Raw genomic sequence first — 14,914 nt, 5'->3', positions numbered from 1 at the left:
GCCCTTTTTGCATTTGACAAGACGTCACCTCGGGTTTTTAATGACTAGCTTCAGGAGAGACATACCTTCTGTTAGCCTTGTTAGGAATTCTGAAGTTTTTTCAGACCTTTGCTGTGGATATGCCTGTTCCTCATTTCTTATTTTCTCTAGGAGGGGATTTTTAAGTTTGTATGCCTTCTCTTGATCATGCAAAGCTGAATCAAGTGTGACTGCCTCTTACTTGCTTTCTGTAGGGCAGTGCTGAATTCTCAGGTTTGTATGCTTTCTCATAGTTCAGAAGAGACGGGATAGCTTTTTGCACTTTCTTACTAGCCATCTATAGATGCTTGGAATATGTCCTTAGGGGTGAACACAGGGAGCCAGCCACAGGGTGAGAGTGTATGTTTGTGGGTGAGGTGTGTGGAGAGTTGGGGCTGCCCATTTACCAGGTGGCGGCATCTTCAGACAAGGCAATTTGTGAGTGGGCTTCCTGATGAAGTCTGCATTGCAGTTAGTAGGATCCATATCCCATTTTATGTTCTTTGAGAGTCCTGCTGTTCTTCCAGCCACTCCCCTCCTCCCTAGTTATGTTGTGAATGTCAATATTCTGGGTGGGGTAAGAATGAAAATGCACAACCGGGGAAGCTGGGTGCTCACTTACATGCTCTCATTTTCCCCCACGGGAGAAATCACAGATTAAGAACATCTCTCTTGGCACTATACTGTGGAGACTAGAGGGAAAGAATGTTCCAGGTACAGTGAAACTGTTTCTTTTACCCTTTTCAATGTGTTCAGTTTTGGATTTATTTTTGTTCCAGTGCTGTGCTGGAACTTCCCTGGACTCCCAGACTTACACAAAGCCACTGTTGTTCATAGGTGATAGTCAAAATCAGTGTTCTTTGAGGAAGATGGTAGAAAACTCCTGTTTTGCTGTTTTGATGCCATCACTCTTCACTGACATGCTTTATGCCAACCATACTTAGGTTTGTCTTTTGTATAGTTACATTAAAGTGGAAATAAATTTCATGTACTGTTTGTATTTGGCATTTTTTTCATTTAGCGTATGGTTATAAACTATTGTTTTTTAGTGTACTGGTAGTCTTTTGACTTTTATTGCTGAATAGAATTCCTTATGGAGATTTCTCTCTACGTATATAAATTGATCAACTCTTTGAACACTCAGTTCATTTCTAGTTTGAGGCTCTCTGAATAATTTGTTTTTGTTCATTTTACTTTTTGTGTTTTGTTGGGTGACCTACCTGTTCTAATTCTGTAGATTCTAGCTACTCTGCAGTTTGCAGGCACTGATGTCTCGCTCTCTTTTTTAAAGTATGTAATTCTTTCATTCCTGTTTCCATTTTTTAAAAAAAAAAATACTTATTTTGTGGGAGAGAGAGCACAGGAGGGGCGGAGAGAGAGAGAGAGAGAGGGAGAGGGAGGGAGGGAGGCAGGGAGAGAGAGAGAGGGGCAGAGAGAGAATCCCAAGTAGGCTATGCATTATCGGTGCAGAGACTGATGCAGGGCTTGATCTCAAGAACCGTGAAATCATGACCTGAGTTGAAATCTAGAGTCAGATGCCTGAGCAAGCCAGCCAGGCGCCCCAATCAGTGGCTTCTTTTAAACTGCAGTCTGAGTTTCCCTATCTTTTTTTTTTTATTAATGTTTTTAATTGTAAAAAACAAAAGTTACTATCACAACCATTTTTTAAATTAAATTTTATTTTAAATGTTATTTTTGAGAGAGAGAGCGTGAGCAGGGGATAGGCAGATAGAGAGGGAGACAGAGGATCCAAAGTAGGCTCCATGCTGACAGCAGAGAGCTTGATGTGGGACTTGAACTCATGAGATCATGATCTGAGCTGAAGTCTGATGCTTAACCCACTGAGGCACCTAGGTCCCCCCTTCTCCTCCCCCATTACAACCATTTTTAAGTGTATAGTTCGGTAGTGTTAAGAATATTGTCATTGTTGTGCAACAGATCTCTAGAACTTTTTCATGTTGAAAGCTGACTCATTTCCCTGACAGCCACCATTCTACTTTGTTTCTGTGAATTTGCCTACACAAGATATCTCATTTAAACAGAATAATAATCATAAAGTATTTGTCTTCTTGCAACTGCCTCACTTAGCATAATATCCTCAAAGTTCATTCATGTCGTAGTGTGTGATTTCCTTCCTTTTTAAGGCTGAGTAATATTCCTGTGTATATATACACTTATTTTGTTTATTCATCTGTTGGACATTTGGGTTGCTTCTACCTTTTGCCTGTTGTGAATTGCTATGAAGATAGGTATACAAGTATCTCTTTGAGATTCAGTTTTCAATTCTTTTTTAAAAATATTTATTTTGAGAGAGCATGAGAGATTTTAGTGCATGCTTGACCATGAGCAGGGGAGGATCAGAGAGAGAGGAAGAGAAAGAATCCTAAGCACTCCCTGCACTGTCAGCACAGAGTCGGATGTGGGGCTTAATGTCATGAACTATGAGGTCCTGAACTGAGCTGAAACCAAGATAAGGATGTTTAACTGAACCACCCAGGTGCCCCTCAATTTTTAAAAATATATACACTTAGAAATGGGATTTCTGGATCATAAGTAATTGTGTGTTTAATTTTTTTTTTTTGTTTTGTTTGAGTAATCTCTACACCCAATGTGGGGCTCAAACTCGGCCCCACAAAGAGTTGTGGAAAAGCAAAAAGTTGTATGGTGAAGCAAAGAGTTGTATGCTTCACCCACCAATGGAGGTAGCCAGGCACCCCCTATGTTTTTTGTTTTGTTTTCTTTTTGTTTTTTGAGTAACTACTATTTTTCATAGCAGTTATACCATTTTACATTCCTGGTAACTGCACAGTGGTTTCGGTACATCCTTGCCCATACTTGTTATTATTTTTTCTAAATAGTAGCCAACCTAATTGGTATGAAGTGATATCTCATTGTGGTTTTGATTTGTGTACTTAGGTTTGAGATCAGAGTGTTGATTCTTCAAACTTTTTTCTTTTTCAAGATTGTTTTGGTTGTTTGGGGTCCTTTGAAATTCCATATGAACTTTAGGGTGGAACTTGTTATTTTTGCAAGAAAACTGTGCTCCTCACCCCATTATTGGGACTGTGATAGGGATTGTATTGTATTGACTTTGGGCAATGTTGACATTTAACAATGTTAAATCTTCCAATTCATGAATGTGAGATTTCTATTTATTTGTCACTAATTTCTTTCAGTGATGTGATTTTCAATTTACAAGTCTTGTAGCTCTTTGGTTGAGTTTATTCCTAAGACCTTTATTTATTTATTTTTTTTGAAGTTTATTTATTTCGAGAGAGAGCACGTGAGCGGGGCAAGGACAGAGAGAGGGGGAGAGAGAGAATGCCAAGCAGGCTTGGTGTTACCAGCATAGAGCCCAACATGGGCTTGATTCCAGGAACCATGAGATCATGACCTGAGCTGAAATCAAGTCAGATGCTTAACTGACTGAGCCACCCAGGTGCCCCATAAGTCTTTTATTCTTTTGATACTATTATAAATGCAATTGTGTTCTTAATTTTCTCTTCTGATTGTTCATTTTTGCTGTATAGCAATGCAACAGATTTTTGTATGTTGACTTTGTGTCTTGTTACTTTATTGAATTCATTTATTCTAACAGTTTTTTTGGTGGACTTTTCAGAGTTTTCTCCATGTAAGATTATGTAATCTGTGAACAAGTGGTAATTTTACTTCTTTCTTTCCAGTTTCTTCTTGCATAATTGCTTTGGCTAAAACTTTCAATACTGTGTTGAAAGGAATTTGTGAAAGTTTGGCTACTTTGTCTTGCTCCCCATCTTAGAGGAGGTTTCAGTCTTTGACCATTGAGTATGATGTTAGCTCTCTGGCTGGAGAGCTCTAGTTTGTCTGGCCCTAATACCATGTCCTTCCCTTCCCTTACTGGTTATGGGGTAGATAATGGAATGAATTGGAAAGCTTGTGTTGGTGAACTGTTAGGCTGCTAGGTGGGCCTTAGCAGGGAGGACAGGTGTCTGACTACACATAGGCTTTTTCCACAAGGTATGTCATCTGTGTTTTGTGTTACGGAGAGATAGGATTGTTGTAGCCATTCTGATCCCTGTGTTTGTAGGCTGCGGAAGGAAAACTGGCATTGTGTACTATGGTTTCTTTTTACCCGGTCAGGTGGTTGACCCTTTAGTGTTGTAATATAGTTCCTTACAGGTTTCTTCTTTTATTTTTTAATGGCTTAGGTACATTTTCTTGTGTTTTTTTTTTTTTGTTGTTGTTTTGTTTTGTTCTCAGAATCTTTCTACAGAAGAGCAAAGTTAAACACTAAGTTTCTGGCAAGAGGATTAGAATCCTTCTTTCTTTTAAAAAAATTAAAAAAAACTTTTTTTTTTTAAAATTTTAGAATGCATACAAGTGGGGGAGGAGCAGAGGGAGAGAGAGTGAATCTTAAGCAGACTCCATGCTGAGCACAGAGCCTGATTCAGGTCTCGATCCCAAGACCATGAGATCATGACCTGAGCCTAAATCAAGAGTTGGATACTTAACTGACTGAGCCACCCAGGCGCCCGAGAATCCTACTTCCTGAGAGCCCTCCACCCCTTCTCCTCTTTTCCGTCTGTATCATTGCTTCAGTTCATGGGGTTGGAGGGCTTGCTATTGAAATCTACAAACCAAGAGTTTGTTTTTAGTAGTTGCCTTATCTCTTTCCCCAATATATTTTATTCTGTAATGGATTTGTTGTCAGAAACTTCTCCCTGATGGATGGTGTATGTTTGGCTTGCAGGATATCAAGTGTTGTTACCTTGTTAGGCTTTTGTTTGGCATATACTTCTGCCTTATGCCTTTTCCTTATCTTCCTGGTCAAAAGGATTGTTTTTACGTGTCTTGGTCCAGCTAGTATTACTGGAGAAGAATATTTCAACCTCCTGCTTGGACTACCAGAATTTCTGGAGCTGAGTAGGGGAAAAGTGCCATAAGGCTCAACATTGAGTATATAGTTTGATCTAGAACAAGGTATTCTCTTTTTAGACAAAAATTAAGCTCATACACAATTAGAGGAATAATGTTAATAAAAATGTAACATTCTTACTGGTTTTTAGGGGATTTCCCCCCTTCGTATTCATGTTTTACAGTGATTGATGCAAGCTCTCGTATGATTAAAGAGAAGACCCTGGGGTGTTGGTTGTGTGGGGGAAATAAATAGAAGATCCTATTAGTACATGAAGAAACTATAATAAAGCTGACAGTCTTAAGAAATGCCTTAGGGGCTCCTGCGTGACTCGGTTGAGCATCTGACTTCAGCTCAGGTCATGATCTCACTGTTCGTGGTGTTCAAGCTCCACATTGGTCTCTGAGCTGACAGCTTGGAGCCTGCTTCAGATTCTCTGTCTCTCTCTCTGTCTCTCTCTCTGTCTCTGTCTCTCTCTCTCTCTCTCTCTTTCTCTTTCTCTGTCCCTCCCCTGCTCGTGCTCGCTCGCTCTCTCAAAAATAAACAAACATTAAAAAAAAAAAAGAAATGCCTTCTTGTGCATATAGTGATTGGTTTGTTGCCTTCATGGACCCCTCTGTTTTCTAGTTTGTAAAGCTGTGGACAAGGTGAAGTAGGTGTGAAGTCATTAAGGTGATGGATTCACGAGAATGGTTATGTTCAGTTTTTAATTTTGGGGGGAAATCATTATTAGAATTGAATGCCCTCAGGCCTCTTTATATCAAAAGATGAGGCATTAAATCTGCAGAATATTGACTGACACTGGTTTGATGCAAATGCCAATGGGGATTTAACTGTGCTAGTATTTTTTAAATTTTAAATCAGACAGTTACTTTTTTTTATTAGTGGTCTGGCCATAAAGTTTCATAGGTTTTGAATAGTTTGCTCCTAACCTTGTTTTATTGTTGTTAGCCTTCTTCTTCTTTTTTAAGATTTTATTTTTAACTAATCTCAGCACCCAATGTGGGGTTCGAATTCATGACTCCCAAGATCAAGAGTCACATGTTCCACAAACTGACCCAGCCAGGCGCCTCAGCCTTATTATTCCTTAGGGCAAGATTTTGTATCACATGAGTCTTCTCAGGAATGCTTATGTGACATACTAGGAAATGCTTGTACAGAGACATATACATGTTTTCAATATGACACTCATGGCTTTCAGCTGCATGGTTTCCCGAACCAGATCTTTCTGGTTCAGCATCTCCAGAGAGAAAACATAATTGTTTGGAGAGTGTGTGGTGTGTGTGTATGTCTGTGTGTGTGTGTGTATGAAGGGGGAATTGAGGGGATGTCTTAACTGCTTCTTAATAAGATTTAATTTATTTATTTTAATTAAAAAAATTTTTTTTTTATTTTTGAGACAAAGAAAGAGACAGAGCATGAGCAGGGGAAGGGCAGAGAGAGAGAGGGAGATACAGAATCCGAAGCATGCTCCAGGTTCTGAGCTATTAGCACAGAGCCCGACGTGGGGCTCGAACTCACGGACTGTGAGATCATGACCTGAGCTGAAGTCAGATGCTTAACCTACTGAGCCACCCGGGCGCCCCTTCTTAATAAGATTTTAATATCTTTTAGCTCAACCTGTATTCCTGCTATCAGAGGTATTCCATGTTTCCAATTCCTGAGCTTTTCTGAGGTTTCACGGGAAAAAAATTAGCCTATTTCTGTTCCTCAGTCTCTGGTTGGTTTTACTAATAAGGGTGGTTTTACTAATAAGTCAGGTGTCCTCTTATTACACGTTTAGTTGTTTTTGCCCTTGCATGTTAGTTTTCTTTTGTTGTTTTAGTAGAGTTTTGGGGAGGAAGTGGAAGGAAAAGGGTATGTTGAATCTGGCGTATTTAACTGGAAAAAATTATGAAAATAGGTTAGACCGATTAAAAAAAAACCCTAATAGTTAGATATACATGTGCTTGCCAAATTTAATGTCTGTTAATATTTTATATTGGCTTTCATAAAAAAAATAAAAATTGATACAGCTAAAAGTACTTCTTGCCTATCCTTGTATCTTTTTACCCAGATGGGACCTTTCTCTTGATGAGGATGTGTATCATTACAGTGTATGTAATTATTCTGTAATTGTACATGAGTCCATACAAGACAGTTGGTTAAAAGTTAACAAATGGTATTATACTGTATCCTTTTACAAGTTTATCATTAATCATTTTGAATTTGTATGCTAGACATTTTGATGCATAGAGATTTGGTTTATTAACCTAAATACCCCTTTACTTAAAAAAAATTTTAATGTTTAATTTTGAGAGAGAGAGAGAGAGAGAGAGAGACAGGGTATGAGTGGGAGAGGGGCAGATGAAAGAGGGAGACACTGAATCTGAAGCAGGCTCCAGGCTCTGAGTTGTCAGCACAGAGCCCCATGCAGGGATCGAACCCACGAGCCATGTGATCATGGCCCTAACTGAAGTTGGATGCCCAGCTGACTGAGCTGCCCAGGCGACCATACCCCTTTACTTTCTAATAGATAGTACTTTTCATTTTACTCATTTGTTTGGGTTCTTCTATTACTCAACTAAAACTAGTCTTAATTTTAATTTTAATTAATTTATTTATGTATTTATTTATTGTTTTTGAGAGAGAGAGAGAGAGAGACAGAGCGTGAGTGGGGGAACGGCAGAGAGAGAGAGGGAAACATAGAATCTGAAGCAGGCTCCAGGCTCTGAGCTGTCAGCAGAGAGCCCGATGTGGGGGCTCAGACCCACAGACTGTGAGAGTATGACCTGAGCCAAAGTCAGCCACCCAGGCATGACTTATTTTTTTTAAAAAGACTCCCTTCCTCCAGTTAAAGTTTTGCCTTACAGTATATTTTTGCAAACTGCCCAAGAATAAGGAATACATATGGTTGATATTTAAACTTTAATGTCAGTCCTGAAATAGGTATAGTATGAATGCTGTTTATAAGAAATATCTTCTGGGGCGCTTGACTGGCTCAGTTGGTAGAGTATGCAACTCTTGATCTTGGTGTTGTGAGCTTGAGCATCACATGAGGCATAGAGATTACTTAAAAAATAAAATAAAAATACAGGGGTGCCTGGGTGGCTCAGTCGGTTGGTTTAATGTCCTTTGGTTTTGGCTCAGGTCATGATCTCACGGTTTGTGTGTTCGAGCCCTGGGTTGAGCTCTGCACTGATGATGTGAAGCCTGCTTGGGCTCCTCTATCACCCTTTCTTCCCCTCTTTCTGCCCCTCCGCCACTTGTTTGTTCTCTTTCTCTTTCACAAAATAAATAAATTTTAAAAACCTTAATAATAAAATTTTAAGAAAAAAATTAAGTTCTGGATAATGGGCCCTTGTTCCTTTTTTGTTTTTATTTTTTAAAAGATTTTTATTTTATTTTTTAAAGTTTATTTATTTATATGGGGGGAAAGGCAGAGAGAGAGAGGGAGAGAGAGAATCCCAAGCAGGCTCCTCGCTGTCAGCACAGAGCCTGCTGTGGGGCTTGATTCCACCAACAGAAAGATCATGACCTGAGCTGAAATGAAGAGTTGGACACTCGACCAACTGAGCCACCCAATCGCCCTGAAGTTTTTTAATTTTTTTATTTATTTTTATTTTTTTATTTTTATGTTTGTTTATTTTTGATTGAGAGAGAGAGAGAACAAATGGGGGAGGAGCAGAGAGAGAGAGAGAGAGAGAGAGAGAGAGAGACAAAGAATCTGAAGCAGGCTCCAGACTCCGAGCTGTCAGCATAGCCTGATGTGGGGCTTGAACCCACAAGGTCATGTGAGGTCATGACCTGAGCCTAAGTCAGACGCTTAACCACTGAGCCACCCAGGTGCTCCATGATTTTTTTATTGTTAGGAAATCTTGGTATCCAACCACTCTGTGAGTGGTACTCACACTCATCACCCCAAGATCAAGAGTCATGTGGTCCACTGAGTGAGCCAGCCAGGCACCCCTGTTTTAATTTTAATTAAATAATATGTGCCTTATTTGAAATGTCATATAGTTTTGCCAGGCTTGTAACGAAACTCAGCAGTCTCTACCAGCAGTCCTACTTTTTCTCTCCTAGAGGTAATTACTTTCTGTTTTATCTGATTTTCCCCCCTAGATTTTACCTTCCTGTGTAATAAGATTATATTGTTACATGTTAATAGGTATTTTCAACTGTTGACCTGCTCCTATGAAAGATTTGTTGGTCTGTTTATGTCCATTTATGGAAGAATTAGCATTTTTTAAAAATATTTTTTTTGTTTATTTTTGAGAGAGTGCAAGTTGGGGAGAGCAGAGAGAGAGTGATAGAGGATCCAAAGTGGGCTCTGTGCTGACAGCAGAGAGCCTGATGCGGGGCTTGGACTCATGAATGGTGAGATCATGACCTGAGCTGAAGTCACATGCTTAACCAACTGAGCCACCCTGACACCCCAAAGAATTAGCCTTTTTACCCTTGCCACCTCTTTCCAATTGTTTTAGAATTAGTATTGTGTATTTATATTATTAGGATCATGTAAATACTCACTCTTGAGCAGAGTATTATACTGTAGTTACATTTCTTGTACAGTGTCTTTCATTCCTGTAATTAGTAGTTGCCAATTTGTATGCATGAGTTTGTCTGCCCCTGCAAGCTTGAGATGTTTTAAAAATCTTTAAGAGACTAAATTACATGTAAAGTATATGTTTAATCCCCTCCCCTCTGAACCATCTTACCTAAAGTCCTTTTATTATCTCTTTTATTTTATTTTATTTTTTTTTTAAATTTTTTTTTTCAACGTTTATTTATTTTTGGGACAGAGAGAGACAGAGCATGAACGGGGGAGGGGCAGAGAGAGAGGGAGACACAGAATCGGAAGCAGGCTCCAGGCTCTGAGCCATCAGCCCAGAGTCTGATGCGGGGCTCGAACTCACGGACCGCGAGATCGTGACCTGGCTGAAGTCGGACGCTTAACCGACTGCGCCACCCAGGCGCCCCTTATTATCTCTTTTAAAAAATTTTTTTAATGTTTTATTTAGAGAGAGAGTGCGTGAGCACGAGCAGGAGAGGGGCAGAGAAAGGGAGAGAAAGAATCCCAAGCAGGCTTTGTGCTGCCAGTGCAGAGCCCAGTGCGAGGCTTGAACCCAGGAACCATGAATCGAGTCGTATGCTTAACCGACTAAGCCACCCAGGCATCCTGGTCCTTTTATTCTCTTGATCCTATTTGAACTAGTATCCTTGGGATGTGTGCACAGTAGTCTGTCTTGGATCTCCCTTCACATCATCCTGGGGATTCTCTTTGAACATGAACTTGGAGTGGCTGGAAGGCTCTGTCATTTGCGCTATTGACTCTTGATTTCAGCTTAGGTCACAATCTCAAGGTTCTTGAGTTTGAGCCTCGTGTTGGGCTCCTCCTCCTCCATGACAGGGCAAGACGCGAGTATAGTGGAGTCTGCTTGGGATTCTCTCTCACTGTCTCCCCTGCTCCCCCTTTCTTTGTCCCTCCTGTGCACAGATACTCTCTCAAAATAAATAAACAAACATGAGCTTCTTTACACATAGTGCTTTCATTTCTTTTTCTTTCTCTTTTTAATTTCTGAACTCTGAACATCAGGTTTTTGCTTACAAATCACTTACTTAGAGACTCTCTTCCTGACTTCTTCATTCTGCGGTGGGTTATGCTTATATTTGATACACAGTACTCTACTTGGTTTCTTCTTGGCATTTATCACAATATATGTGAGTAGTTTTACTTGCTCATTCACCTCTTTTTGTCCTTACTCTTCATCACTTGACTAAGTTCCATAAAGTGTGGACTGTTACCATTTCATTTACCGTCGGATATTTACTCCTAGGGTATACAGTACTCAAAAAATATATGAATGTATGACTTTTAGATACAGTGAAGACTTAAATGCTGAGGGTGATATTATCTTGTTGGACTTTGTCTAGAATGGAGTTGGCACACCATGGTCCAGTGTACCACATCTTGTCAGCTGCTTGTTTTTGTAACATGGCTGATGCTCGTTTGTTTATACATGGTCTGTGGCTCCTTTCAAAATACTATGGCTGAGCTGCTTAGTTGTGAAAGAGACTGTATGGCCTGCAAAGTCTAAAATATTTGCTTTCTCACCCATTAAAGAAAAGTTTGCTGACTTCAGTCTTACACACTTAAACATTTTACATTAGAACACTGATTTGGACCATTAGGCAAACTGTAGTTTTTGAAAACACTTTTCCCTTCTGGATTTAACTTTGGATTCCTTTTATAGTTGTATATACTGTATATGAAATGCCAGTATGTTAGTCAAGGTCCAGTCAGGGGCTTGAAGAAGCAATTTATTAAAGAGAAGTACTTATACAAATGTTAGAGGTTTAAAGAATGAATGGGACCAGGAGGATAACCAGAGATGATGAGGAAGACGACGATGAAGATGAATGACAACAACTACGATAACTGAGGAAGCAGCTCTTCCCTGAAGCCTGGGGAAACAAAGGAGGAGGGTTGTCAGAATCTAAGAGTCACTCAGAGTCACTTAGAAGTGGGCCCTGTGAAGGAAGCTCAGATTTAAAGTTAAGAGATGCTACTTGGCTATTTCTTGTACCTCTGAGAGGAGTACCATGAGATTGGTTCTTGGAAGCTGCCCTTTGGAATCAGTGCTGCTTCTGAGTGACTAACATTTTGTGGTCTCCTCCTGCCTTCTAGTCTTTTAGTGCCATGCAGGCAGTGGAGGAAGATCTTAACAGGAAGCCAGCTGGAGATGAAAAATATAGCTTGCAGAGTTCCAGCCCCATCATCACAAAGCATAGAACAGAAGGTGGATTTGAAGTAGAGAGACAACATTAGAATAACTGGCAAAGTGTCTTCTCCCTCACTCCTTCAATACATCTGTTAAAAATATCTGAAATATTTGCACTTGTAAATCTAGGTTTTTTTTTTTTTTTGGTAATTATTGTCTTTAATACTGGTTTAACATTATTTATTCCTAATTTTAAAAAGTATTTTTTCTACTTTATTTCAGTATCAGATATAGAAGGTGGTGATGGACTGCAGCTCAGAAAGGAACATACTCTCAAAATATTTGCTTATATCAATTCCTGGACACAGAGGTATGCATCTTTAAGTACTTTAAAGACTAACTTTGTGAGTTGTACTTTAAATTGGCATTGGTTGTCATGAAATTTACTTTTTAGGATGTTCGATTGTATACCTTTGGTCAGTTGATCAAATATTTATTTGATTGTATTTATTTATACAGTTGATCGATATTTATTAAATCTTCTTCCCTTCTTAAACATGAGGCCACTGATGGTTTTATTTTTAAAACATGGAATAAAAATCAGGTTCTTTAACTCCTCTTTCATTATTTAGAAATAGAGTGAATGAAATTCTAACAATAATTATTTTGAGAGATAAAAGAATTTTTATGGCATAGATTGAGACCTATAACAAAATTAATCTGTTACAAAAATCAGTTCTATGGTAGTGGACACTTTGACCCTTGTGGAGGCCACTTCTTATTTGTTCCATTTGCATAATAAATAGGTGTATTAGTCCAATTTTTAAGAAATACATATATTGAGAATATATATAGAATCAAAATTTGTAACAGGAATTTGTAAATTTCTGTTCTGTCAACATGATGTTAGTCTGTCATGGCTAAAGATTCTTTTTTACTTGTTTGCCTGTCCCATTAGTCCTAAAATTTTTATGGGTAGAAAAAAATTTTTTTCTTATGGGTAAAGAATGTTTGAAGCTTTGTGTGCAATGATTAGTGAACATTTTAAATGCATTTAACGTAAATAAATGTCCTGAGGTTCACAGTCGAGCTGATCATAGAGTTTATCTTCAAATAGCATTTGCTCTAGGTAATAATCCGTTTTTCTTATGTTTTTTCCTTCTTTGTCAGTAAAATTGGTACACATATTTGTTCTACAAAAGATTGAGATTGTAGTTATTTAAAACTTAAATGCCAAGCTTTGCACAGTGGCAGTATTGTAGCCAGTGAGGTTTATCTGAGGCGTGATTATGGCTCATTGAAAACTTACATGCCATCATTATTGGTGTCTCTTTTCTGAGTCTCAGCCAGCTGATTTACTTTTGGCTAAGTTTAGGAATGGTTGCCAACACCTCTGTTCCTTTCCTTATGGATAGAGTAAATGATTGGATATTTCCTAATACTAATGTTAATGATTTAAAATTAACGTTAGTAGTCCAAAGGATTTGCTGAGTAATGTTGCATTTGAGTTATAATTTTGGATGTATTTGCTGTAACTACAGCGAGGTGGCAATGTGCTATGCCACTAAGTAAAGTGAAATTCAGAGAAATGATTTTCATGTTTCACCTCTAGCTATTGGTGGTGCTGGGTGGAAGTTACATTTTCCATTCTTAGTCCACTTTTATCATTGATGTATACTCTTAATCCTTAGATCAGGAATTTTTAACCTAGAGTATGTGGATGGGAATGAAATTACAAAGGAAGTATTGATGTATATAATTTTAGGCATAATTTGTAGGTTTTATCATAATATCAAAGGATGTTTGTCCCCAAACTACAGAGATCCTCTTAACTTTTATCTCTTCTTGTTCTAGACTATAGTGGTTAAGAGTGTGGCTGTGGAACCAGGTTGATGTGGCTTTGAGTCTTTCTTTTTTTTTTTTATAAAAAAATTTTTTTAATCTTTATTTATTTTTGAGAGAGAGAGAGAGAGAAAGAGTGTGTGTGTGAGCAGGGGAAGAGCAGAGAGGGAGACACAGAATCCGAAGCAGGCTCCAGGCCCTAAGCTGTCAGCACAGAGCCTGACGCAGGGCTTGAACTCAGGAACCGTGAGATCATGACCTAAGCCGAAGTTGGATGCTCAACCTACTGAGCCACTCAGGTGCCCCTTGAGTCTTTCTTTATCACCTGTTTACTACATAATTATGACATATTAGTTAGCTTGTAAGTAAGTTCTTAATTCCTTACTGTGGAATGAGAATAATAATAATAAAGGTACTACTATCTTAGGTTGTAAAGAGAGTGCTAAGCCTAGTATCTGACAAAGGATCTTTTTTGTTTTGTTTTATTTATTTTGAGAGAGTGCAAGTGGGGGAGGTGTGGAGGGGGCAGAGAGAGAGGGAGAGTGTAAGAATCCCAAGCAGGCCCTGCACTGTCAGCACAGAGCTGGTTGCGGGGCTTGAACTCATGAACTTTGAGATCATGACCTGAGTCAAAATTAAGAGTTGGTTGCTTAACCAACTAAGCTACCCAGGTGCCCCTCTGATAAAAAGATCTTAATAAACACCTATTTAAAAAGAATTTTTTTTTCAACGTTTATTTTTATTTTTGGGACAGAGAGAGACAGAGCATGAACGGGCGAGGGGCAGAGAGAGAGGGAGACACAGAATCGGAAACAGGCTCCAGGCTCTGAGCCATCAGCCCAGAGCCCGACGCGGGGCTCGAACTCACGGACCGCGAGATCGTGACCTGGCTGAAGTCGGACACTTAACCGACTGCGCCACCCAGGCGCCCCAATAAACCCCTATTTTAATTAAAATTGTTAAAATTTAGTTTAGCAAATGATATACATTGAATGTTATATAAGCTAAAGTTTGAAACGCTGAACTAGAAAATAATTTCTAACATCTAAAATTCTATTCACATATTGGTAAGTATGAACAGGTTTTTTTTTTAAGTTTTTTTTTAACTTTTTTTTTTAACATTTTATTTATTTTTGAGACAGAGAGAGGCAGAGCATGAACAGGGGAGGGGCAGAGAGAGAGGGAGACACAGAATCGGAAGCAGGCTCCAGGCTGTGAGCCATCAGCCCAGAGCCCGACGCGGGGCTCGAACTCACGGACCGCGAGATCGTGACCTGAGCTGAAGTCGGACACTTATTAAGACCGACTCAGCCACCCAGGCGCCCCAAGTATGAACAGTTTTTAGCTGGTAGTAAAAAATACCCAGAAGTAGAATGTTAAAGTCTTCATTGTTCATGCTAAGGAAGAGAGGATTGATAATAAAATACCCAGGTGGATCACAGCATTTTGTGATAAAAAG

The 14,914-nt window shown here is 39.1% G+C and overlaps 1 protein-coding gene and 1 non-coding gene across 6 annotated transcripts in view; both read left to right on the top strand.

The window, feature by feature from the left end:
• The window catches only part of USP34 (ubiquitin specific peptidase 34), a 251,225-nt gene that overhangs the window by 30,596 nt on the left and 205,715 nt on the right, over positions 1-14,914 (top strand). For all 5 annotated transcript variants that reach the window (XM_047068664.1, XM_047068662.1, XM_047068663.1 and 2 more), the window contains exon 2: positions 11,896-11,983. In XM_047068664.1, the coding sequence (XP_046924620.1) occupies positions 11,896-11,983 (88 nt within the window). The remainder of the gene's footprint in view (positions 1-11,895; positions 11,984-14,914) is intronic.
• Positions 12,850-12,993, top strand: LOC124504517 (U4 spliceosomal RNA). Its single transcript, XR_006960475.1, has one exon. It is a non-coding gene; the product is annotated as a U4 spliceosomal RNA (small nuclear RNA).

This window comes from Lynx rufus, unplaced genomic scaffold, assembly GCF_022079265.1.
Source record: "Lynx rufus isolate CCGP_SWC_20201006 ecotype Redwood Valley unplaced genomic scaffold, mLynRuf1.p SCAF_8, whole genome shotgun sequence".
Lineage (NCBI taxonomy): Eukaryota > Metazoa > Chordata > Mammalia > Carnivora > Felidae > Lynx > Lynx rufus.
Note: the sequence above shows the minus strand (reverse complement) of the source record. Positions and strands in the feature narration are given on the sequence as shown.